This window comes from Lithobates pipiens, unplaced genomic scaffold (assembly GCF_037356315.1).
Source record: "Lithobates pipiens isolate NorthernLeopardFrog02 unplaced genomic scaffold, aLitPip1_a1.2 Scaffold_27, whole genome shotgun sequence".
Classification (NCBI taxonomy): domain Eukaryota; kingdom Metazoa; phylum Chordata; class Amphibia; order Anura; family Ranidae; genus Lithobates; species Lithobates pipiens.
Genome location: NW_027507788.1, coordinates 161741760 through 161768997, shown reverse-complemented (window position 1 = coordinate 161768997; position 27238 = coordinate 161741760). Strand labels below are relative to the sequence as shown.

General features: G+C 46.5%; 1 protein-coding gene across 1 annotated transcript in view; it reads left to right on the top strand.

Annotated features, from left to right (window-relative positions):
- Positions 1-27238, top strand: part of SRPRA (SRP receptor subunit alpha) — a 62077-nt gene that overhangs the window by 3131 nt on the left and 31708 nt on the right. Inside the window, exons 3-8 of the mRNA XM_077457814.1 lie at positions 1097-1260; positions 7670-7824; positions 9472-9628; positions 9913-10069; positions 12913-13037; positions 13119-13237. Coding sequence (XP_077313940.1) covers positions 1097-1260; positions 7670-7824; positions 9472-9628; positions 9913-10069; positions 12913-13037; positions 13119-13237 — 877 coding nt within the window. The remainder of the gene's footprint in view (positions 1-1096; positions 1261-7669; positions 7825-9471; positions 9629-9912; positions 10070-12912; positions 13038-13118; positions 13238-27238) is intronic.

Genomic DNA, 27238 nt, shown 5'->3' with positions numbered 1-27238 from the left:
AGACAGCTTTAAAGGATAATTTCACCTTTGAGAACATGGAACATGTTCCCAGTGCTGCAGCTGCCATCCCACCCCCCGCCCTGTGAAGTATGGGAAGAAGTACTATCTGACACTATTTGAAAGCGGGGCTAAACCCACACAGCCACATCATTCAGCTCTGTGTGTCTGAATTAACTACATGCCTTGAGATCCTTAGAGTCTTTTGGCTTTTTTCTAGTTCATTGAAAACTACGATGGCACTGTGGTAGTTTGAGTCTAACTGGCAGGGAGTATCGGCTTCCCCATACGGGATGTACAGGTAGGCCGATACAAGGACAGTGTACAGGAAACCTGCATGGTATCAGCGATCTTCTGATCACTGGTCCAATGCTTTCCAGACTCCTTCAACAAAAAATAATATATGCGATTGCTCGTCTCTCTGCTGCCCCCGCCGCCATCCTCTATCAGTGAATTGGGAAGTGAAGCGTTGCGGCTTCACTGCCCGGTTCCCTACTGCGCATGCGCGAGTTGCACTGCGCGTCTCTGCTGGTCCCCGCTGTGTCCTGGGAACTGTGTGTTTCCCAGAACACAACGGGGGGGGGCATCTGCGGGGGTCTTGTCCCGGAAGTGGGTGCAGATACTTGGATTATCCAGGTAACTGCACCCCCCTCCTCCCTGAAAGGTGCCGATTGTGGCACCGGAGGGGGGGAGGGATTAGATGAGCGGAATTTCCACTTCAGGGTGGAGAATCGCTTTAAGCAAAATATGGTCAACGTTTTTCAAGGATGGGCATATGCTTGTCACATTCGTCCAACAAATTTTTATAAATAGACTTCCTAGTATAGGTGTACACACATGCCACGGTAGGAACTCTTCAAGGGTCTTGAATGGGTTCTGCCCTTTAATTCATCTCAGCGATGTTGTGTTGTTTCTTCATACATTGGGGCATATTTCTAAAGTAGTGCACATGACATTGAGCAAACATTCTCTGCAGGAGAATCTTCCTGTGTCACATGTTTTAAATGACCGCGATTGATTCTACATCAGGAAGTCTTTGGTGGAAGTCCCATTCACTGATTTGTAACTAGACCCTTTTGTATTGTTCATGTCCCTGCAGGTGGGGTACCAGAAGATTTTAACCCTGACTTATGTGGACAAGTTAATAGATGACGTCCATAAAGAGTTTCGGGATAAATATCGTAATGAGATACAGCAGAACGGGACTCTAGGGTTGCTGAATGGCTCGTTTGATTTTGAAGATGATTTCAGCTTCCTTCTCAAGTGAGTACAATTAAAATTGATTCACTGATTGCATTTCTAGAAACCTTTTTTTCTCAAGCACTTACTTCCCTTATTGGTTATCGTTTTAGTTAGCTTTGTGTGTGTTTTATTGTAAATCGCAGTTTTATTTTCTGTATACTTATTTTCAAAAAACTCTCGTTAGCCACCTTAGTTAATATCAGTATAATTTTCTCTCTCTCTCTCTCTCTTTTAGCTTTGATTTATGTATGCATGTGAAATGTATATAAAGCCAAAATGTATTTTTTGGGGTACAGTAGGGAAGGCATGACACCCTAGTCACATCTATTTTCTTGCCACAATGAGGAGATCTTCCTCGTTTCCTGTCATGTAGATGTAACTGGAAGTGAGAGGATATCTCTCCAATGTGAGGGAAATCCCTTCTTAGAATTGGGCCCTACGTTTTACATACACTTCATATTTACACCTTAGCACTGCAAAAAGGAACTCATCATCCCGTCTGCAATGCTGGAAAGCGGGGGGGGAGTTCTAGAATGGGCCTGCAAAAAAATATTACTGTGATTGTGGTAGGTATATTGAAGTATACGTTCCTCTGTTGCAGATTGGTGTAACTGTACAGCACTGTGGAATACAAATGTATAATATATTATGTGACTGTGATGGAGATATTGGAGTTTTAGCTCTTCTGATGCAGAGATCGGTGTGGTTGGCTCTGTGTTCTCTGTACAGCACTGCACTGTGAATTATGTCAGCACTATATATAAATGTATAATAATAGTATAGTATAAATGTATAATAACATTATGCCTTGCCTGATCGTGTGTGGGCTCTGTCGGACTTTTTCCATCGGAAATTCTGCTGGAAAAAATTTGAGAGCAGAATCTCGAATTTTCGGACAAAAAATCTGATCAGACTTTTTATTCCGATCAGACAAAGTGCCACGCATGCGCAGATCAATATACGAGACCAAAGCTATTGGCTACTAGCCTCAACGTAGTCCAGTCGTAACGAACGAACGTCATCACGTTCCAAATGATCGGATTTTCCAACAGCTTTGTCCGACCGTGTGTATGCAATACCAGTTTAGGACAAAATCAGTCGGAAAAAATCAGATGGATTTTGTTGTCGGAATGCCGACCATGTGTACAAGGCATTTGAGTGTAAATTTTTGTTTATTAAAAAATCATACAAACATACAGCTTATTAATAAAAACATATTTACGCAAAAATAAACAACAACTAAACAAAAAGAAGCTTGCTTACTTCAGCAAGTAAAGAAAAACGTTTCCTGACAAGATAATATAGAAACCTATTTTAATGACCACAAAAAGACTACAGACCCCGAACCTCAACTTTAAACATAATCCAGGCTAAGAAACATTTTTAGATTTAATCGCCATTGGGATGCGATTCCAAAATCCCCACATCATTCACCTTGCATTCTGCACCAGCCACTCTCATTCCATTCCCCTTCCACCATCATCCAATCCATCCCTCACTCCACCCCTCTGTGTCTGCCGACCTCCAGCCGCACTTCTGCCACGCCGAGGAGGAGGGGTTGGCACCACCATACATGCGTGACAACCACGCTTTCTGACACTAACTGGGGAACCACAGAAAGGGGGGCCACTGACACCACAGATGGCCTCCTAGTGTCTCTGACGGGACAGAGACACTAAGATTCCCTGGTACAACCTCCTCCAACTCAGATTTTTCTCTATCCAGATGGAAAAATTCCTCCCAACTCTGGCTTATTGTGCAAAGCCTCAGGGCCCCAGCTATAAGGGTGGCCGACCCTATCACATAGATTACATTTAATGATGTTACAGTCCCTTGCCAGATGCCCCATTTCCTGACACAAAAAGCACTTCTGTTCTGGACAGTTAGAGGAGAAATGTCCCTTGACTCCACGTTTATGGCACACCTTAGGTTGACCAGGGTAGAAGACAGTAATCCTACCATATCTCTTCCAATAAAGGCAGAGGAGGGCAAATGCATGACCACATTCCCACACACACTCAACCTCATTGACACTGACCACCCAACCGTCCATATTCCTATATCATCCACAATCTTTTTAAGGGGATACAACGTTTCACCAAACCTCCTAAACCAGACCCATAAATTCTCGGGGGAGAGTCATTCCTTGCCAGGATAGTCAAATTTATTTATTTTTTTTATCAAGGGCTGTCGTTAGACAACTTTGGGGACAAGACCCTTCCAGTCCGGTTGGCCCACATATACATGCTCAAACCACTCCCAAAACAGATCCAGCTATTCTGGACGCACAAATGACAAATCATATTCAAAGGAACCAGACGGACTGATAAGAGCATAAATATCATCCGCCTTAAATCCCATGGCTAGGATCTTATTCACAACCACCCTCCTGATGGGAGGACTTTGTCCCGACACAGCCTTAGCATTATTCCTAACTGGGACAGATGACACATTAACTGGCTGCATAGGAACCTCTGAAATCTGGTTTGGTAAATTACCCACCATTTGATCCTCCCTCCTCCCCTCCAGCCTAACATTCCCACTCGCCATAGTCCCAGAAGTTCCACAGATACCAGCAGTCCCGTCATCAAGTAAAGCCATCTGTTTAGAAAAAACACCAGCTGTTTCAGCTTTCATACGGCTCTCCTGCTCTGCAGTTTCAATGTTTATGTGACATTCCTGCTCTGCACTGTTAGTGTCCATGTGGGACTCCTCGCAGCCAGCTAATCCATTCCCTGCTGATTGCAAGTATATGTTGGCAGGTGCAATCTCCAGAAAGTCCTCCACACACTGAGAGAGATTTTCAGCAAGCACTCCTTTATCGTAATCCTCATTTGATAAGTCTGTGCCGATCAAGGGCGATTCCATTTCTGTTATGGTCTGCAGCAATCCGCCATTTTCCTCAACCTACTCCTGGGGTGACCCAAGCTGCTCAGGAGGGAGGGGGGCAGATACTGACTCAGACATGATAGATCCTGAGATGGGTAGTACTGGGGCCACCATGTGAAGCCACTCCCTTACCCCCCATCCATACTGTCGCTGTTGCTCTGGCATCCACCTGGCTGGTACTGGCACAGGGACTTTCCTTCATCTGTTGGAATATCTCCTCATTCTCACACTTTTCTATGAACACACCACTGTTCTCCTTCAGAGAGTTGACCAACTTCTGCTTTTTCAATGCCTCTTCCAGAGACTTCAGCTTGGAGACTTCCCTCTTACTATTTCCAGACTTAATGTGCAGGGATTTCTTTTTCCTGAGATCTTTTTAGGACAGCAAGTCTCTGTTCCTCCTCAGCAATGCAGTGAACTCTGTTCCGCACTTTATCCTGAAAGACTGGTAAGGACTCCTCTTGCATAGGGACAGGCCCAGGACCCATTGCAGCTTGAGCACATGGAATAGGCCCCTGCCTCTGGAGAGAGCCTCCACCTTCATCTCCCCCTACGGAGAACAAAGCAGAGTGAGCCAACAGCACCTTGAAAAACAGCACCACCTGGTGGAGAAGCTCCTCTGGTGCAAAGCCGGGGGGGGGGGGGGGGGATAGAGCCCCATCATTGGTTTCCCGGGGGAAGAGTAGTGCCCCCTTGGTTTGGCTGGGGGGGAATAGTGCCCCATTGGTGTGGCTGGGGGGGGAATAGTGCCCCATTGGTGTGGCTGGGGGGGAATAGTGCCCCATTGGTGTGGCTGGGGGGGGATAGTGCCCCATTGGTGTTGCTGGGGGGGGATAGTGCCCCATTGGTTTTGCTGGGGGGGGATAGTGCCCCATTGGTTTTGCTGGGGGGGGGGGATAGTGCCCCATTGGTTTTGCTGGGGGGGGGGGGGGGGATAGTGCCCCATTGGTGTTGCTGGGGGGGGATTAGTGCCCCATTGGTGTTGCTGGGGGGGATAGTGCCCCATTGGTGTGGCTGGGGGGGGAGAATAGTGCCCCGTTGGTGGGGGGGACTAGTACCCCATTGGTGTTGGGGGTGGGGGGGAATAGTGCCCCATTGGTGTTGTTGAGGAATAGTGCCCCATTGGTGTTGTTGGGGGGGGGGGGAATAGTGCCCCATTGTTTTTTTGGGGGGGATGGGGGGGGAATAGTGCCCCATTGGTGTTGTTGGGGGGGGGGGGAATAGTACCCCATTGGTGTTGGGGGGGATATAGTGCCCCATTGGTGGTGTTGGGGGGGGGGGGGGGAGGTATAGTGCCCCATTGGTGGTGTTGGGGGGGGGGTGGAGGTATAGTGCCCCATTGGTGTTGTTGGGGGAGGGTGGAATAGTGCCCCATTGGTGGTGTTGGGGGGGGGGGGGGGGATAGTGCCCCATTGGTGTTGTTGTGGGGTGGGGGGGAATAGTGCCCCATTGGTGTTGTGGGGTGGGGGGGGGGAATAGTGCCCCATTGGTGTTGTTGTGGGGGGGGGGGGAATAGTGCCCCATTGGTGTTGTTGTGGGGTGGGGGGGGAATAGTGCCCCATTGGTGTTGTTGTGGGGTGGGGGGGGGAATAGTGCCCCATCGGTGTTGTTGTAGGGGGGAATAGTGCCCCATTGGTGGTGTTGTGGGGGGGAATAGTGCCCCATCGGTGTTGTTGTGGGGGGGAATAGTGCCCCATTGGTGTTGTTGTGGGGGGGAATAGTGCCCCATTGGTGTTGTTGTGGGGGGGAATAGTGCCCCATTGGTGTTGTTGTGGGGGGGAATAGTGCCCCATTGGTGTTGTTGTGGGGGGGAATAGTGCCCCATTGGTGTTGTTGTGGGGGGGAATAGTGCCCCATTGGTGTTGTTGTGGGGGGGAATAGTGCCCCATCGGTGTTGTTGTGGGGGGGAATAGTGCCCCATCGGTGTTGTTGTGGGGGGGAATAGTGCCCCATCGGTGTTGTTGTGGGGGGGGGGATAGTGCCCCATCGGTGTTGTTGTGGGGTGGGGGGGAATAGTGCCCCATCGGTGTTGTTGTGGGGTGGGGGGGGGGGGGATAGTGCCCCATTGGTGGTGTTGTTGTGGGGTGGGGGGGGGGGATAGTGCCCCATTGGTGGTGTTGTTGTGGGGTGGGGGGGGGAATAGTGCCCCATTGGTGTTGTTGTGGGGTAGGGGGGGGAATAGTGCCCCATTGGTGTTGTTGTGGGGTAGGGGGGCGGAATAGTGCCCCATTGGTGTTGTTGTGGGGTGGGGGGGGGAATAGTGCCCCATTGGTGTTGTTGTGGGGTGGGGGGGGGAATAGTGCCCCATTGGTGTTGTTGTGGGGTGGGGGGGGGGGAATAGTGCCCCATTGGTGGTGTTGTGGGGTGGGGGGGGGGAATAGTGCCCCATTGGTGTTGTTGTGGGGTAGGGGGGGGGGAATAGTGCCCCATTGGTGTTGTTGTGGGGTGGGGGGGGGGAATAGTGCCCCATTGGTGTTGTGGGGTGGGGGGGAATAGTGCCCCATTGGTGTTGTGGGGGGGAATAGTGCCCCATTGGTGTTGTTGTGGGGTGGGGGGGGAATAGTGCCCCATTGGTGTTGTTGTGGGGTGGGGGGGAATAGTTCCCCATTGGTGTTGTTGTGGGGGGGGGGGGGAATAGTGCCCCATTGGTGTTGTTGTTGGGGGGGGGGAATAGTGCCCCATTGGTGTTTTGGGGGGGGGGATAGTGCCCCATTGGTGTTGTTGGGGGGGTGGGGGGGATAGTGCCCCATTGGAGTTGTTGGGGGGGGGGGGTGGGGGGGATAGTGCCCCATTGGTGGTGTTGGGGGGGGGGGGTGGGGGGGATAGTACCCCATTGGTAGTGTTGGGGGGTGGGGGGGGGTAGTGCCCCATTGGTAGTGTTGGGGGGTGGGGGTAGTGCCCCATTGGTGTTGGTGGGGGGGTAGTGCCCCATTGGTGTTGGTGGGGGGGGAAGTGCCCCATTGGTGTTGCCATGAGGAATAGTGCCCCATCATTGGTGTTCCTGGGAGGAAAAGACCTGACAGGATACTTGTATATGACGAGGGACTCTGTCATGTATTATAATATTACAGTCCTGTCTGAAAATCTGCACAATATCAGGTCTTAGATAGAGAGATATATATATATATATATATATATATATATATATATATCTCTATCGAAACAATAATAAGCCAACTAATCGATTATGCGATTTATGAAGATAATCGTTAGTGCCAGTCCTACTTAGATTGTAAGCTCTCTGAGGGCAGGGACTGATGTTAATGTATAGAATATATATGCAAAGCGCTGTGTAATGTGACAGCCCTAGAAAATAATAAAATAAGAGCTACTGACAACATAAGTCGCATATCTCCTATTAAATGTGCCCTATACTTGGTTTTTTAAATATTGCAGTTGCATAATTCACTCTATTAACATTATAAAAGTTGTGTTTTCCCAATATTTAATGTGACCAATGATTATGAAGAATACATATCTCAGTGAGGCCTGACCAGTGATATTATATTTGACAAATGTATAATATGTGCTTTCTCCACAGGGCAGCAGAGGGAAGCAGCAAAGCTCGGCCCACTGCCACCATGAAGACATTCGAACAGTCAGAGAAGTCAAAGAAGACCGTGAAATCCATGATTGAGAAGCCGGGGGACAAGACCAAGGAGAACAACAAGAAAAACAAGGCTTCAAGGAAGGAGAGTGAGTAATGAGTAAAATGCTTTTTATAATATTATATTGTGTCTGTATAAGCAACTCTTCTGTGTGCGTTTAGTTTCCACGCATGTAGAGTTGCCTTTAATATTGGATTTAATAAGGGCAAGTTTTTAACCCACCTGACTCCAAATAAAGGGTAAGTTCACAAAAATGATAAGGTGAACTCCAAATATCCTGGACCCATTGCCCTTAATAGCTGTAATACCTCATGCAACAAGTGTAGCGATCGGTATACCACCGTACACAGCTCTGGTGTAAATATTTATCTAAATGCTTGCAAAGTCCATAAAATATGAATGGAAGCCAAATTGTCCCAATCACTGATGAGCTGTAACTAGATGTACATATTTGGTGAAGACAAAACATTACATATACTACGACATCACTGTAGAAAACGTGCTGGATCCCACCACCAAGGAGCAAATTATCCACTCACCTCAACAGCATGACCCTTGAACATACTGAAAGGCCATGACAGGCATTCCCCTAAGGGATAAATCCAATAACTCTGAAGCCTCTGGGATCGCTACTCCGGGTGCAGGCTCCATCATATATGTATTAAATCTAAGGAGACGTCATCGGCAAAAGTTTTCTTCCCCCGCACGTGTAGCTCCCTGTGCAAGACCCCCCCCCCCCCCAACGGGGAAGGAACCAAAACATCAACCCTCATAGAAATAGCACCCCTATTACTATGGAGACCTAGGATGTGGGAAAATTGCATTGAGTGTTCAGCTTGCATTCACATCTATTTACTTTTAAAGTTCAGTTTTTGCTAATTGGTTTTCTCTATTAGTATGGCTATATGGCTTTGATGACACATGAGGCACCTGAGGCTGCCTTTTCCAATAAGGCATTCCATAAAGAAGAAGATTTTTCCATTGGTCAGTGTGGTCACGTATTCGCTCTGATGGACACTTGCCAACGAGCATTATGTTGGATGCTCACTTTGGGGCTGTATATTGTGGTGAATGGACAACTACACCATCAGCACTGCCACTATGTGCAGCGTGGTCTTGCCAGGATATTTGGACTTTGTTCACCTTTTAATTTTGCATAAAAAAAAAGTGAACTTACCACTTCAGAGGCATGATGGGATTTGTAGTTTTGCAACAGCTGGAGGTCCGCTAATTGCATATCCCTGGTCTACTGGGATAATTGGCTAGAGGGGAGATAAAGTTGGGGGAGGTGTACCAGTCTCTGGCTTGACTTCAGCTGTAAACTAATTTTAGAAGGGTGAGCAGGCCTGTTTAGACTTCTCTGTGATGGCTGTCGACTCCTCTGGTGGAAGACCCAGGAGTCCCAGTCCAGTATAGAGACAGATTCCCATCAGTAGCTCCTTATCTGTCCAAGTCCTCTTCCCAGTTGCATGGTAGAGCTTCTGGGGTGTTCAGATAAGATGAGCAAGCCATCATATTGGCTGCAAATATCCCTCTGCTCCACTCCAGGTATTTCTCCCTAGCTTACTCTGCACGCCAAGTACTGGCCCTCATACACTTTGGTGTTCATGTGGAAATAAAGGAAGGAATGCTTTAGCATTCAGATTGAAAGGGTATCAGTATGTTTGTTAAACTAGCTGCAGATGGGGCGTTCCTGTCATCCATGGCTGTCACTGTGAGCTTTCTCTCTTTCCAGACACTGCCCCAGAAGTGATCGCTCCACCCAATAAAGGCGGTAAAGCCGGCACCACAGCAGTTCCTGCAGAGAAAGAGGAGCTTACCTCAGAGGAAGCCATACAGAAGAAGCGAGAGGCGTTCTTTAAGAAGATGATGAAGGGGGGAGATAAAGCAAGGTGAGCAATGCTTTCTCCACATTATTTATTTGGGAACTGCTGTATTTCATGCTACTCCTTGTGCAGTCAGGAGAAGCATTCTCAAGTTGTTTGCATGTAAGCTGACCCTCATTGCTCCATCATCATTCTGTCTGAAACACCTCACACAGAAGCAACTAGATGGGAAATGACTTTGTTTCTAATATACACAGATACACAAGGCTTTTGTCTGTCAGAGGTCCTTGGAATAAATTATTTTGTATGTATGACTCCCAGAGCTGACTTTTCATTTCCTTCTCTTGCAGCAAATCCCCAAAGCCAGAGTCCCAAAAAGAAAAGGGAAAGAAGCCTCGGGTGTGGGAAGGCAGGCCAGTGAATGCCAAAGAGCTGGACTTCAGCAAACCCACTACCAATGGCAACACAGAGGAGCCAATGGTCACTGATGAGGACCTGTTGGCTCTGGTAAGTGTGTGTGTGTGTGTTTAAGAGGCAGCATTGTATCTTCAGTCGAGAACAGAGATGTTGGTGTAACCTATTACACCTCCTCTGCAGCTCCATAGAGCACTTATTCACCTTGCTGCAGAGCGAATTGCTTCACATGGTTCACCTTGTATATAGGCATCAGAGCAAAGAGACCTTTACATAGCAGTCAATCACATTCTTAGATTCCTTTACAAGAGGGCAGCTGCTCCACGTTTTTGGGTCTGGTATTAATCAGCCCTGATTGTTTTTGTTTTTTCCCTGCAACTAGGGAACTGTCCAATGTTGGATGACTTTCTGAACCCAGAGGAATCTTCCTATGCTGTCTACTAGGGTTGCACCGATACTAGTATCGGTGCCGATACTGAGCATTTGCATGAGTACTTGTAATCAGGGAGATCGGTGCTTGTAACTCCCTGGACCGATTACCCCTGACTGTCCCCTGTGCCCTTCTCCATGTCCTCCTCTCTTTGCTCCTCCGGTCCCCCCCCCCTGTCCCGGATCTGTCATGATGGAGAGTGGAGAAAGGAGTTGGTAAATCTGTCATTTATCGACTCCTTCCTTTTCTGAATGCACAGAGTCAGTGATCACCTGACTATGTCCATTCATAGCTGAGCAGAGTAAACTGTGTTTACGATGTTTCTGTTTATGAATGGGGAGGAGCCTCTATCTTCTGTCCATTCATCTTCAGTGTAGCTGAGGTTGCAGAGAAAGGGACTGGGGAATCTGTGTCCTCAGTCCCTTTCCCTGTCTAAAAAGGGAGTTGTCCGGAGTCTGTTTAGATCCCTGATATCTCACCAACAGCGCTACCAAATAAAAATAGGATTTAAAGGCTAAAATTTGTAAAAATAAAATAAAAAAACACTGACCCCCCCCCCAAAAAAAAAAGAAAGCATTGTAAAAAATAAAGATACATTGTAAAAATATTCAATAAAATAAATTGTAAAAAACAAACCAAAAATAAAAACCTGACACAGCCCACTGTCGCATGACATAAAAAATAAAATAAAAAAGTATTGTTAATCGGTTTCGGCGAGTATGTGAAAAAAAGTATCAGTACTTGTTCGTTCTTTTTTTTTTTTTTTTTTTGATTGAAAATGTATACTTTATTTTGCAAGAAAATATACAAAAAACTAAGTACTCTGAACAGGGTACATTCCACACTGTACTGCGACGCAGCGCATAAATACACTACAAAACAATACAGTTCCAAGCATACAAATAAATGACATTCATCCTGCGGTATGATGCCTGATGTGTTGTGCAGAGTAATACCCTGAAACATCACAACATGCATGACGCCGCATTACCTTGAAATCATTACCAAAAACATTACCAAAAACATGTCATCAAGTCATACAGTCTTAGTCAGAGTCAGATGGCATTTCAATGAGCAACAGGTGTACTGGGGGGGGGGGGGGGGGGGGGTGGAGAAGGTGGGGTAGGGAGGGGAAAGAGTTCACAGGCCGAAGCTTTATTGAACTGCCAAAAGGGTGAGTATCAGTACTTGTACTCGGTCTTAAAGTAGTATTGGTACAACTCTACTGTCTACCCTCCTGTATGTAGGAATAACTTGCCTATGTTGCGTGACCTTCCTAGCCCAAGGGGAACTTTCCTCCAAAAGCCCCCAAGCCCTTAAAGCGGAGTTCCACGCATTTATGCAGCATTTTTCACAATGGGCTTTTTTTGCTCGTAAATCCCTTATTTTAGTCTTTCCCCATTAAGGAAGTAATGGGGAAAGACTAAAATAAGGTATTTAAGAGCCGCCTAGGCAATTATGTCACTAGGCGATTCGCAAGGGTTCCTGGGATAGCAGCGTCATGTATCCCAGGAGTCTTTGCAAATCGCCTACTGCCAAAATCTCACTATATTTGAAAGTAGGAAATGACGTGAACAGGAGTTAGCCCAGCTGAGTGCATGCTGGGAGTTGTAGGCAATGGGGAGAGAAAAAAAATATCCTGCAGAAAACCGGAGCAGCATGCCTAATGAGAGAGCCGTGCTCTCTTCTCTGCTGATAAGATAATGAGAGGAGGGGGGCAATCAGGGTTAACATTCTAACAGCCCATGGTACACTCGGCGACAGCTGGAGAGACTTGTAAACTTCCTCTCCTCTCCTGTCCTTTGATTGACAGGTTGCTGTAGCAATGGGGCGGGAACTTTTGCCAATGCTGACGTTGCTATAGCAACTTATCAGGAAGAATAGGTGTGGGATTTAGGGGTGCATGCTGGGTAATCAGCTGCACAGAAATCCAGGATGTTAACACAGGAGGGCTTCAGATGCCCACAGCTAAAATGGAACCTGCCTGCTTCCGAGATCAGTGAGTAATTAACTATTTTTAAAGAAAGTAAAAGTGCAAAAAATATGACACGTTAGAAATGTTCATCTACATGTTATGACAATTGCAAAGCTGTCCTAAAAAAAATAAAAATCGTTTGGTGAACTGGAACTCCGCTTTAAGTAACTTCCTTCTTGACTTCCAAAGCTGCCGGCAAATGTCCTCTTTGAAGAAACCTTCCCCAGCCCCTGAGAAGAATCCTTCTCCATTAGGCTCCTCCTCAGTCTTGGGCGTACTTTCTTCCCACCTTGACTGTGTGGTATTGAAGATGGGAACTTAAAAACACATAAGATATTGCTGCTGCTTTTGTGTGGTGAAATTAAGACATACCAAGAAGGACCCTTTGCAGTAATAAGAGTGCTGTTTTTAGCCAGTAAGATTTTTTTTTTTTCAATCAGATACTGTAAAGAACAGCTTATAACCTTATTAATAGCTGACGTCTGCATGGAATAAATTTGTTTGTCATGTGACCTGTGCATGTTCTTTCAGAGATCAAGTCGGATGGTGGGGAACCTCCCGGACGTAGAGTGTGAAAGCAGCAGTGAGGAGGAGGAAGAAGAGGAGGAGGAAGTTCCCGTTGTTAGAACCAACACTACAGCTCCCGCCAAGACTAGGTACTGACTGTGAATGTTTCACTTTTACTACCAGTGTGAGATGGGGTGATGTTAGGTGACCTTCCTCTCTCTTTTATTTAGCACTAAGAAGAGTAGCTTTGGGGGAATGTTCGGAATGCTGAAAGGCCTGGTAGGGGCAAAGAGCTTGAGTATGGACGACATGGAGCCTGTTCTGGAGAAGATGAAGGATCATCTCATAGGTGCGTACAACAGACATGGCCCATAAAATGCAAACCTTTTAGTCTTCTTCTGGTCCCGGGTTGATGGCTTTAGCCTGTTGTATACTCATAAGATTTTGGTTGTTTGAATAGATTTTTGCTGCAAACATCTGGGAGACCATATCAGCTTAGAACTTAACAAAGGGAAACCTAGTACATATTCTGAAGTCACATGAGCAGTTTTGGGGCATTGATTATGTGGTCTCCCTCAGTGTAAAAGATTACTGTTCAGCCAGTAATGCATCTCCACCAGAACATTGCCTCCCTAAAGTGTTTGTTAACCCAAAAATGAAAATGTAGATCCTGGTCCATTTAACCACTTTGCGCCGGGTGGACGTCCTGGGACAGCCTCAAATTTCGGTGGTTATATCTAAATGATGCCTAAGGCCACAGACATCATTCAGATATCAGCATTTTCAGCCGGCGCATCCTTGCACCATAAGAATGATCATAGCTGCTGTTCCGCCGCTTGATCGTTCTTACGGGTAGCGGTAGGTGATGTCCCACCCCCGCCGCCCTCCAGTGCTTCTACCGACTCACTGCTTCCATCGGTGAGTCGGTCACAGGATCCGCAGGCCCCCGGATGATACCATAGAGATTTCCGGCGGACCAGATGGTCCCCAGAGTCTCTATGATCGTTCGGAGGCCGGGCGCGATGTTATGACGTCACGCCCGGCCTCTGTATTCAAAATAACGGTGCCACCTTGGCTGGGAAGCCGTGATCCTTTTTTTTAATTATTATTATTATTATTTTTTTTTTTTTTTTATGATCTTAGGCTTCCCAGCCTAGAGGTGAGATATGGGGTTTTGTTTACCCCATATCTCACTGTAAATAGATCATGCCATATTCCTATTACAAGGGATGTTTACATTCCTTGTAATAGGAATAAAAGTAATCCATTTTTTTTTTTTTAAGTGTCAAACAAAAAAAATAAAAGTAAAATTAACAATAAAAAAAATAAATAAATTGTGCCCCTGTCCCCGTGAGCTTGTACGCAGAAGTGAAGGCATACGTAAGTCCCACCCACATATGAAAATGGTGTGCAAACCACACATGTGAGGTATCGCCGCGAACATTAATTCTAGCCATAGACCTCCTCTGTAATGCAAAACATGAAACCAGTAAAAAAAATTAAAGCGTTGCCTATGGGGATTTTTAAATACCAAAGTTTGGCACCATTCCACGAGCGCATGCAATTTTGAAGCGTGACATATTGGGTATCTACTTGGCATATCTTCATCTATCACATTATGCAAAAAAATTGGGCTAACTTTACTGTTGGTTTTTTTTTTCTTTTTCTGAAAAAAACACGTTCGAAAAATTGCTGCGCAAATACCATGCGAGATAAAAAGTTGCAACAACCGCCATTGTATTCTCTAGGGTCTTTTCTAAAAAAAATATATAATATTTGGGGGTTCTACGTAATTTTCTAGCAAAAAAATTATGAATTTTACATGTAGGAGAGAAATGTCAGAATTGGCCTCGATGCGAAGTGGTTAAAGCAGATTAAACAGCACAGTGTTTGTGCTGTGTAATCTTCCCCACTCTAAACTGTAAAATAAATAAATATGGTTGATCCTGCTACCCCCCCCCCCCCCCCCCTTTATTTTCAAAGGGTCAAGTAAAATACAAACCTTTATCAAATATGTATAGTTATAGCGTCAATACAATCTTGAATGTGAAGGACAGACAATGCCTGCCAGAGCAGTAATCAGGGAAAAAGGCGGCCAACAAAACCGTCAAATGCCAAAACATAGCCAAGGACAGTTACGTAGACTTATCTTGCAGATAAAAAAAAAATCAAAAAAATATATATTTGCTGAAAATTTTAATTGATTTGACCTCACAACTTCTAGATTCAATATTCAAATAGATTTTTTCCCCCAGCCCTAATATATATATATATATATATATATATATATATATATATATATATATATATATATATATTATATCTATATATATCTATATATATATATATATATATATATATATATATATATCTCTATATATATATATCTCTCTATATATATCTATATCATACATGCATATATATGTATGTGTGGTGATTGGAGGCAGGGCTTGTAGCGGCCCATGGGGTGCCAATCTCTCTCCCGCACACACACCCTGGTTCTGTCCCGGTGTACCGGGCAGCAATGATAATGATGAGGATTGGTAGAGGGTAGATGCCAGTGAAGTGGAGCCCACCTGAGTCCCAGGTAACACATTTTACTGACCACTTGATGTGAAATAGAAGCTGGGAGCTGTGTGGTTGCTATTATAGGGGGAGAGGTGGGAAGAGGAGGAGGTCATGATGATGATGAAGAGCTTACAATCTAATTAGCTAGTCCCAGGTACACACACCGAAACACAAACCCAAGCTCATTTAGTTAAAAGCCAATTTTCCAGGTAGTGTTTTTTCCCATTGCCAAAGGAAACTGAAGAGGAAAACAACATAACCAAAAGAAGAACATATCAGTGACCTCCGCATGAATAATGATCCAGCTCTAAGCAATGCAAACCCATTTACTCACCCACATATGCATAGCCAGCTCTCCTCAGCCCTTCCTTCCTTCCCTCGCGGAGGGAGTACCTCAGTTTTTTTGCTAGTGTCTAAGGTGTTGGTCACGAGTGAAGATGTGCTGTGCTCCTCTGGATCCATTCAAAGTGTCTTTTGGCCCGAATTGAATGGTACCCGGGCCTCGTATCCGAAGAGACAAAGCTTTGCCTGTAAACGCTTCTCTTTTTAGAGAGCGGGACCTTGGGATCCAGCCCCTTTGGTATTAAGGCAATAAAGTTTTACTAGCGGTGGTGTTATTACAAATCCAGGATTGTGGGTTTCCCCAAGGGCCCCCAGCTCCTGAAGGTTTGTTAATGGAACCCACCGTGAAGGGTGGAGATTGAGTCTGTTGGTTTTACCACAGAAAACCCTGCGGTGGGAAAGGTAAGTGAGTTTTTCTAAGAAGTTTTTGAATTTTCCTATGTGTCCTTTAATTAGTGAATGTTGTCATGCCTATGTGTCACCACTGTGGGCTGTATTGAGCACATACCTTCTCACGCTTCCTCAGAGAGCTCACGTTGTCTGGAACAGCAGCTTCCTTTCCTCCATCCAGCAGCAGACCTCCGGTAAGTCTGGGGGGGGGGGGGGTTTCCTCCCTACCAGATGCCCTCCACCTGTGCTATTTTCTTCCCTTCTTCACAAGGAAGAAGCTCCAGGAGAAAAAATAAAAATAAAACGGCACGCCGCCCTACTCGTGGCTTTCAGGCTCCCTCCTCTCCATTTTTTCCCCCTCACAAAAGTAATCCCATAGGATCAGAGGCCCGCGCGATAGCTCTTCTTTAAAAAGAGATGAGGGGGGCCGTAGGCGACGGCTTTACTATTTACTATTGCATCAGGCTGAGCATTAATAGCAGCGGCAGGGCTGGGCTATTGCTCAAGCAGTGGATGCCTTCCTTCTGGTAGTACCTCTGCTTTGTGCATTAGGCTATGGTGGGAAGGGGAGGGATAAAAGCATCTCAGAAAAGGGCCCTAGAAAGACTTCTACAGCCACTAGGAAGCCTAGAATCATCTCTAACAAAAGTGGCATCCTCGCCTGAGTGTTTTGGCCAGTCAGATTGAGCCATCAGGGATGTCTGTTGTTGCAGCTGCTTTTAGCACTGCTCTCATGTATATATTACTGAAGAGGTTTTTTCCTCAACCATTTTAGGCTTGGAACAAAAAATTTATGCCTTAATCGCATCCCAGAGTGGGACTAAGCGCAATAGGCCCCTGTCTATTACCCAGGACCCTCAAACTGAGGAACAGGGGGTGAGAGATGACGCTTTTCTCTCAGGAAACCAGGAAGAGGCTGACTCCTCCTCTTCTGAAGAGTCTAATATGGATGGATTAGGTTCACAGGAAAGGTTGTTGGTACAATCTCTCACTGAATTGGCCCCCTCCACATTTTTGCTGCCAGTAGCTGAGTCACTCAATGAGCCCACTTCTTGTTTGGGTTCGCTAAAGCCTTCCCAAGCTGTTAAGCTTTTTCAGTAATGAATGGATAGGAAAAGCATGATGTATTCTGAGTGGGCGCACCCAGATAAACAGTTTTTTCCTCCAAAAAAGTTTTCAACGCTATCCTATGGAGGAAGAATTTATTAAGAAATGGTGGATTCCCGCAATCGACGCTGCTATATCCTCTGTGAACAAGAGCTTGACTTGTCCTGTAGATAATGCTCAAATGCTGAAGGCTCCAACGGATAAGAAGTTGGAATTCTTATTTCAAAACCAATATTTCTCCCTACGTCTTTCAGGACAGCACCTTGGAGTCTTAGGACAGCACCTTGGAGAGCGCAGCTCCACCCATTTTCCCAGGAAACACTGCAGTCAGTTTTTCTTTTAAAATCCGGATGCTTCCACCATGGCCTCAGTTGTAGTGTTTCCTCCGCCATGGTGGAAGCGCTGCAGGGAACCAGGGGTGTGCTGCGCTCTCTCCAGGTGGTGAGAGTTGGAGGCATACCATGTTTTAGGCTTCTGTGTGTCCAGGACCAGCCCAGCTTCCTCCCTCTACGCGTGGGGGATGCTCCGGTGCCCCCTCCTCTTCATACCCGGCGAGGGTCAGGCTGCTGGGAGTGTTCCGCCCTCATAGACCGGAGGCATAGGCTTGGAGGCTTGTATTTCGCGCCTCTCTCCTAAAGCCTCTTGCCTTCCGGGTCCCGTGGACGAGCGCGTCATTACGGCGAGGGCGGAACTTCCGGCGGCGCGACGCGGCTTCCGGTTCCGGCCGTTGGAACGCAGGAGGAGGGGGCGGTTCTTCCGGGCTGACGTCATTTCCGGCGCTCGTAGCGGCGAGCGACCCGGGAAAATTTAAACTGTGGGCAGAACGCCGTCCAGACCTCGCAGAATGGAGGAGGAACAGACGGTCGTGGCGGGAGCAGGAGCCACCCACGTCAGCCAGCCTCAGGTAAGCAGAGACAGCGGTCTCTGTCTTTTACTGTTAGAGGCATAGAAATGTTTTTTGTTTTCCCTTCCTGATTTGACATTTGTTTCTAGGAAGCCTGCAGCAATCTTCCTGTGTGATGTAGCAGGAAGATGGTGCTTTGATTGTTGTTTTGGTGAATCTGTGGGGAGATTTGCTAGGGGGAGTGTAGAAACAGGAGTTAAAGGGATAGCTCCTTTTTTGTTTTTTCTCCCTTGTTAGTATTCAATGTTAATGAAATGTGGTTTTGGTGTATTTCAGAAAGCTAAAGAAAAGACCAAGCATTTGTCTCTTCCTATTAAAAGAAAATGCCCGTCTTGTAGAAATGTTCTTAAAGAGTCCTGGTCCAAGGTGTTATGCAGAGCCTGCATAGCAGACTTGGTTAAAGAGGAGACTACTCCTCCTGCGCCTACGGCTCAGCAAGGGGAGTTATTGAACTCCTTCCGGAAGGAACTAGCGGACACCTTTGAGTCGTTCCGTTCCTATCTGGACAGACGCCCAGCTATAGATAGCACGGTACCCCGCTCTCTCTCTTCTATTGCTGCATCCAGGGCGGGCAGTATATCAGAGGATGAAGAACCAGGTGTTTCTTCAGGTTCTGGGGAAGATTCGGATGAAGGGAAAGAAACTTCTTCCTCTTCTCGTTATAAATTATCTCTGGAGGAGGTCGACGATCTCTTGAAGGTTATCCACACTACCCTCAACATCTCAGAGGATAAGGCCCAGCTTTCATTGCACGATAAAATGTTTCAGGGCCTGGGCGAGGTAAAACACAGGGTTTTTCCTGTACACAAGGTTTTGTCGGAAACAGTAAAGAGGGAGTGGAAGGACCCTGAGAGGGCCCCCTTCTTTTCTAAATCCCTAAAGCGGAGATTTCCGTTTGACGAAGACAGCTCTCAAGTATGGAATAAAAAACCAAAACTTGATTCAGCTTTCTCTCAGGTTTCAAGAAGCACAGACCTCGCATTTGAGGATATGGGCATACTGAAAGATGCCATGGATAAAAGGGCAGATTCCTTATTAAAAAAGGCATGGGATTCTACCTTGGCGAATTTGAAGCCAGCTATGGCCTCAACGGTAGTGGCAAGAAACCTGGAACATTGGCTTGAACAACTAAAAGCGCACATAGAGGCAGGGACGCCACGTAAGGATCTGTTGGAGACGCTGCCAGTGTTACTTAAAGCAGTGGGGTATATGGCGGACGCCTCAGCTGAATCAGTAAGGATGTCAGCTAGATCCTCAGCTTTGGTGAATTCAGCTAGAAGGGCGTTATGGGTTAAGACGTGGTCTGGCGATTCCGCTTCTAAAGCCAAATTGTGTGGTTTGCCTTTTGAGGGGGATTTGGTCTTTGGGCCTAATCTTGAGGCCATATTAGACAGAACAGCTGATAAGAAGAAAGCCTTCCCAGTGAAAAAGAAGGTGATCCCTCAAACCAGCAAAAATTTTCGTACTTTTCGAAAATCCCCGGAATCAAAGGATTCAGGCTACAAGAGACCGTGGAGGTCTCAGAGAGGCAGGGGTAAGTCGGGGGTCCTCTTTCGCCCTCCTACCCCCAATACTAAAAGCCAATGACCAGCCTCCGATTGTGGGAGCAAGGCTACAGTCCTTCTTCCCACAATGGGAGTTGATAACAACCAGTCCGTACATCCTCAAGACTATTTTGGAGGGTTACAGACTGGAGTTCTCCCAGACCCCACCTGCCCGTTTTTATGTCACCCAGGCCTCCCGAGATATAGAGAAGGCTATGGCCATGACATCAATCCTTCAGGAATTGATTCAGCAGAAGGTAGTTGTGGAGGTTCCCCCCAAAGAAGAGGGACAGGGGTGCTATTCCCATGTGTTTCTGATAAAAAAGCCCTCAGGAAAATTCCGATTGATTTTAAACCTGAAGATACTGAACAGGGCAATCAGATACAAAAAGTTCAAGATGGACACCATCTTTTCAGTGAGGAATCTCTTGACCCCAGGCTGTTTTCTAGCATCCATCGATCTGAGAGATGCATACCTCCACGTACCCATAGCCTTACTATCTCAGAAATATCTGAGGTTCGCGGTCAGGATGGGAGCCTCAACTATGCACCTCCAGTTCAGAGCTCTCCCTTTCGGGCTATCCTCCTCCCCGAGGATATTTACAAAAATTGTAGCGGAAGCTCTAGCCCCCCTCAGACTAAAAGGCATTTCCATTGTCCCTTATTTAGACGACCTACTAATATTTGCCAAGACAAGGGAACTATTAGCGGAGGATCTAGCGGGGACAAAGAAGCATCTAGAGAATCTTGGCTGGATATTAAACATGGAGAAATCAAGTCTGATCCCATCTCAGTCAATAAGATTCCTCGGATATACCATAGATTCCGTGCGGGAAAAGATTTTTCTCCCGGAGGAGAAGATAGAGAAAGTACAGGAGGCCGTAAAAAGGGTGCAGACAAACCTACCAATTTCGGTAAGGTCAGCTATGTCAGTACTAGGTCTCCTCACTGCATCAATCCCAGCAGTGGGTTGGGCAAGGCTTCATGCAAGGGAGCTCCAGCAGGAAATTTTAAAGAATTGGTCCTATGGGGAATCCCTGGAAAAATGGATCAGATTGCCTCCTCGAGTCCAGAGGAAACTCTGGTGGTGGAGGGTCCGCTCAAACCTGATCAAGGGCCTGCTTTGGTGTTTCCCCATGGGAACGAGACTGACAACAGATGCGAGTTCCTGGGGTTGGGGCGCCCACCTGGAAGGTCAGATGGCCCAGGGATGTTGGTCAAACCAGGAGGCCAGGAGGTCATCCAATTGGAGGGAGCTAAAAGCTATACTCCTAGGATTAGGGGCCTTCGAGAGTCTGGTTCGAGGACAGCATGTCCAGGTGTTATCGGACAATGCGACAGCAGTGGCCTATATATCAAAGCAAGGAGGCACGAGGAGCAGGGTTCTGCTCTCCTTAGCCATTCAGATCCTGTCCTGGGCAGAAAACAACTTAGAGTCCCTAACGGCGGTACACCTGAAAGGAGATCTAAATTTAGTGGCAGATTTTCTGAGCCGAGAGAGAATTCTGGAATCAGAATGGAGCCTAAATGCGGAGGTATTCCTAGAGCTAAAAAAGAGGTGGGGTACTCCACAGGTAGATCTGTTTGCTTCTCAGAGCAATGCAAAAGTGAAAAACTACTTTTCTCTAAACAGACAGGATCAATCCAAGGGTCTAGACGCGCTGGCACAACCGTGGAGGTTCCGTTTGTGTTATGCCTTCCCCCCGTTTCAACTGATACCCTTGGTATTAAAGAAACTACAGAGGGAAACCACAAGCATCATTTTGGTGGCTCCTTTCTGGCCCAAAAGGGCCTGGTTGGCAACCATTCAAAGGATGGCGATAGAGCCTCACTGGTTTCTTCCTCTTCGCAGAGATCTACTAACTCAGGGACCCCTTCAACATCCAAACATAGAACACCTGAGACTTGCAGGGTGGTTACTGAGAAACAGATCCTAGAGGGGAAGGGTCTGTCAGATAAATTGGTTGCAACTCTTTTGAGTAGTCGGAAGAAGGTCACTGGTGCAATTTATTTTAAGACTTGGAAGCGCTTTAATTCTTGGTGTATAACCAAGAAGGTATCACCAACAGAAATCCCTTCGGTTTTAGAATTTATCCATGAGGGAATGGAGTTGGGATTGGCGACCAGTACCTTAAAGGCCCAAGTGGCCGCCCTATCGGTTTTCCTGGAGAGGCGTTTATCCCAGGAGCCGCTTATCGTTAGGTTTTTTAAGGCAGTGTCCAGAGTTAGGCCGGTGCCTTTTAAGTTTTTTCCAAAATGGGACCTATCCCTAGTTCTACAAGGTTTGACTAAAAAACCTTTTGAACCACCAGAGAAAGCGACGCTCAAATTATGGTCGCTTAAGCTAGCCCTTTTAGTCGCAGTTACTTCAGCGAGAAGGGTTAGTGAATTACAAGCCCTATCTATTATGGAACCTTTTTGTTATATTTTCCCAGATAGGGTAGTTTTGAAAACTGATCCAAGTTTCCTACCGAAAGTTCCGACAGCCTTTCATAGGTCGCAGGAAATTATACTTCCTACCTTTTGCCCAACACCAGCCAGCCCTAGAGAAGAATCTTTCCATAGCCTGGACGTGAGAAGGTGTTTGTTGCACTACTTGGAAATCACAAGGGAATTCAGAAAATCGAATTCGCTCTTTGTGTTATTTTCAGGTCCACGTAAAGGGTATGGTGCCTCTAAAAACACTATAGGTAGATGGCTGCGGACAGCTATCAGCGAGGCGTATAAAACATCAGGGTCTGATCCCCCCACGGGGGTAATGGCCCATTCAACAAGGGCAGTGGCAACATCCTGGGCGGAGAGAGCAGGAGCTTCCCCAGGTCGGATATGTAAAGCAGCCACATGGACAAGTTTCTCCACCTTCACCCGCCACTACAGATTGGACTTGCTATCAGCGGCAGAACAATCGTTTGGCAGGAAGGTGCTGCAGGCGGTGGTCCCACCCTAGAGTAAGTACTCTCTTATCATCTCCAAGGTGCTGTCCTGAAAGACGTAGGGAGAAAAACCCTAGTTAGACTTACCGGTAACGGTATTTCTACGAGTCTTTCAGGACAGCACCGATGACCCACCCTAATGGTATGGTATGATGTGGTGTTATTTGCTGTGTTCTGCTTATATATTTTTCAGCATGGCTGGAGGTACTCTATAGACAACTGAGGCCATGGTGGAAGCATCCGGATTTTAAAAGAAAAACTGACTGCAGTGTTTCCTGGGAAAATGGGTGGAGCTGCGCTCTCCAAGGTGCTGTCCTAAGACTCCAAGGTGCTGTCCTGAAAGACTCGTAGAAATACCGTTACCGGTAAGTCTAACTAGGGTTTTTCTCTGGCAGGTTCATTGGTTTAGCCTTCGCTAGCAGCGATTGGAGTATGTCAGTCCTTAAAGGACCAGTTTAAAGAGGTGCTCAAGATTATTCTTGATTCTTGATAAACAGGCCCAATATTTGGCGGGGATATCAGAGGCGTTATGTTTTACAGTAGAAGCTATGAAAGATTCTATTCTCCAAGCCTCACGGCTTATGCTCAGGCTGGTACATGTGTGTAGAATTCTGTGGTTGAAAAATTGGTCAGTCGAAGCTCCATGCAAAAAGCTCTTAGCTAGTTTTCCATTTCATGGTGAATGGTTGTTTAGAGACTATCTGGTTAAATATATCCAAAGAATTTCTAATAGAAAAAGTTCCCTTTTACCAGTTAAGAAGTTTAAGTGTTTTTCTTTTAAATGAGCTTCTTCTCCAGTGCCAGGAGCATCTGCCTCCAGGCAGTCTCAACGGCCTCCACCATCAAGGTAAACCTCAGGGTTAACCCCAGGTTCAAAAGAGGCCCTGGGGAGAAAGCCATTAGACAAAATACTAAAACCTCATTATGAAGGGGCGCCCCCGCTCGCTCGAGTGGGGGGGAAGGCTTCTGCAGTTCTCAAGGTTCTGGCAGGAATAGTGTCGAGACAAATGGGTGGCTTCCTCAATATCTCTAGGTTACAGACTAGAGTTCCAAGAGTCTCTCTCTCTCCCGGCTTAGGGTTTTATTCAAAGCTTTTACGGTACCAAAACCAAATGGGAATGTCAGACCCAATTTAGATCTCAAAGATCTAAATCGATTTTTGAATATCTGCTTTTCGCATGGAGTCAATCTGATCAGTGTTCTCCATTCTACAAGGTGGAGAACTGCTAGTGTCAATCGACATCAAGGATTCTTATCTTTTATGTACCTATTTTCCCTGCTCACCAGAAATATCTACGACTCGAGATAGAAAACCTTCATTTTCAGTTTGTATCTCTGCCTTTCGGTCTAGCTACTGCACCTCGAGTGTTTACAAAGGTTCTGGCTCCTCCTTTAGCCAGATTAAGGGCTCGGAGGATAACGATTCTCGCTTATTTAGATGCTCTACTCTAGTTAGATAAGTTGGTAGCCCGCTTAAACCAGAGTTTGGTCACCATGGTCAGCTACCTGGAATACCTAGGTTGGATTCTCAACCTAGAGAAATCCTCCTTAAAACCATAAAGGAGATTGCAGTACTTGGGCCTGATCATAGGTACAGTTCAGAAGAGGGTGTTCTTACCCCAGGCAAAGATCAGTTCCATAAGGCAACGGATTCAGGTGGTCAAAGCAAAGAAGAATCCTTCTATTCGACTTTGCATGAGATTGTTGGGAAAGATGGTAGCGTCATTCGAGGCTGTTCCATATGAGCAGTTTCATTTGAGACTGCTGCAAAACAGTATCCTATCAACTTGGAACAAAAAGATCCACGCTCTAGACTTCCCGATGCGTTTATCCCCCAAAGTGCATCAAAGCCTCAGTTGGTTGATATCCAAGAATCTTCAGAAAGGAAAGTCCTTCCTACCAGTTACCTGGAAGGTGGTGACAACAAATGCCAGCATTCTGAGCTGGGGAGCAGTCCTGGAAGAAGCATCTGTCTAATGAAAATGGTCCAAAAAATATTCTAGAGATTCAGGCAGCACGACTGGCCCTGGAGGACTGGACGCTCAGATTATGGAATTGTCCGGTCAGGGTCTAATGCCACAACAGTGGCCTATATCAATCACCAAGGGGGAACGAGGAGTCATGTGGCTCAGAGAAAGGTGAATCATATCCTATCCTGGGCAGAAGACAACATTCCTTGCCTATCGGCAGTCTTCATTTTGGGAATAGAAAATGGCAGGTGGACAACAGTTGTTCCCATGAGAATGGTCTCTTCACCCAGACATCTTTCTGTCAATATGTCAAAGATAGGGAATTCTGGATGTGGATCTGTTTGTGTCCAGGTTCAACAGAAATATCGACAACTTTGTGTCAAGGACAAAGTATCCGCTGGCATGCGGTACAGATACCTTTGTTTTTCAGTGGGATCAGTTTTCACTGATTTATGCATTCCCTCCTGTTCTTCTGGTTCCGCACCTTCTTCTCAGGATCAAGCAGGAAGGAAAGCAGATGATTCTTGTGGCCCAGGAGGTCTTGGTATGCAGAGATCATAAAAATGGCGGTAGGGGACCTGCAGCCAGACCCGGGGGGCAGTGCGCTTTTTGGTCTGGCTAGCAAGGCTCCATGTGTTTCAGGTGTATTGAGCTGCAGTTTTCTCTTCCAGCCACTAGAGGGTGCGGGTCTGTTTTGTATAGCCTACTCTTATGCTGCTAAGGCAGAAGTAGAAGGGCGGCAATGTTTTCTTATGGTTGAACGGACGTGGGCTGAGGGGTCAGTGAGATTCCTGAGAAAAAGCAGGGACATGGAGAGTCTATGGCTATATGAAGATGAGTACTAGCAGTGGGAAGCTGCAGGACCAGAGAGGACTTGATTCTACACTGCAGTTGTCTAAATAATCCTGATGGGTTTGTACAACTGTTTTCTGTTACACCCTTGCATGGGTATCTGTGCATTAAAAGAAGTTGGGTCTCAGGAGTAGCTTGCATTGCATCTTCAGGAACTTACATTTAGTCTGCACTAAAGCAGCATAGAGGCTGCATTCAGGATGCGTTTTTTGCATATGTGCTTATTAAGTCCTATGAAACTAGTATGGGGCTAAGTGCGGTTAATTTCCATCATTTTTCGTTGATGAAACCATACCAGTATAGTTTTACATGCATGCATACCTGCATAATTCCTGCATTGCTATATATGGGGCATACTGCATGCTTGCATGCATATTGCAATAAATTGCTTATGTGCATAAACTGTAAAAATGCAAAACTTGTATACATGGGTACCTACATAACGGCATAACTCTGTACCTGCATAGCGCTGTGCTTGCATACCTACGTAGTTGCATAGCTGTAGACCAACTTGGTTATGGGCTTGCATCCTTGGGGGGACTGCATATTAGGTTTTGGCAAATATAATTGCTATATTATTTACCTATTATATGATTTCAATGGTCCCAGAAGGGGGAGGCAGGTGCACCGCCCTTCGATGCAGTGGAATGGGGGGGTAGGGGATCTGGGCCACTGCATTTGTCTGGCTATCACCCTGAATATGCCTGATCTCATCTGAGCTCCAAGGCTAAGTAGAGTTTGACCTGGTTGCTGGAGAAATAGTATCTATGTAATGAGGTTTCCTATGTACAGCTCCACTCCAAGTATTTGTAGATTAACATTGTCTGTCTGAAACATGAAGGTTCAATCTTTCTCTGTCCCTGAGGGATTGCAGAGTTCGAAGTAGTGGTTGATTGTTTGGAACCTGGAGAAGGGGAACATTTCCTCCCAGGTCTATCCACCATCAGGGGTCAATGGCTCAGTTTTGCAAGGCTGCTACATGCGTTTCAGTGTATACGGTCACAAGGTTTTACCAGGTGGATGTTGGTGCCATGGAGGTTGCTGTCTTTGGCTGCAGTGTCTTACATCATGGCGGAATAGATACTTTTTGGATTGATGGCTGTGATAATTGTAGTGTCTCCCACCTCTCAGTTTTTTATTGCTTTGGGACATTCCACATGGAACAGTCATGATATCCTGCTTTGTATCCCATGACGTATGATTAACCATTTTCCGACCGGACCATTTTGCTGGCTTAAGACCAGACCACTTTTTGCGATTCGGCACTGTGTCGCTTTAAAGCGGAGGTCCACCCTAAAATGGACCTTCCGCTCATCGGAATCCTCCCCCCCTCCGGCGCCACAATTGGCACCTTTCAGGGGGGAGGGGGGTGCAGTTACCTGGATAATCCAGGTAACTGCACCCACTTCCGGGATAGCTCTCTGCGGAAAGGGGCGTAGATTACACCCCTTTCCGCAAGTGCCCGCCCCCTTCCGCAAGTGCCCCATTGCCTGCTGGGAAACACACAGATCCCAGAGGCAGCGGGGACCGTCCTTATTGCGCAGCGCGACTCGCGCATGCGCAGTAGGGAACCGGGAAATGAAGCCGAAAGGCTCCATTTCCTGATTCCCATACCCAAGATGGCGGCGGCAACACCCGAGTGACGATCTAGAGATCGGCCTCGGGTGCCGACATCGCGGGCGCGCTGGACAGGTAAGTGTCACTATTTTAAAAGTCAGCAGCTGCAGTATTTGTAGCTGC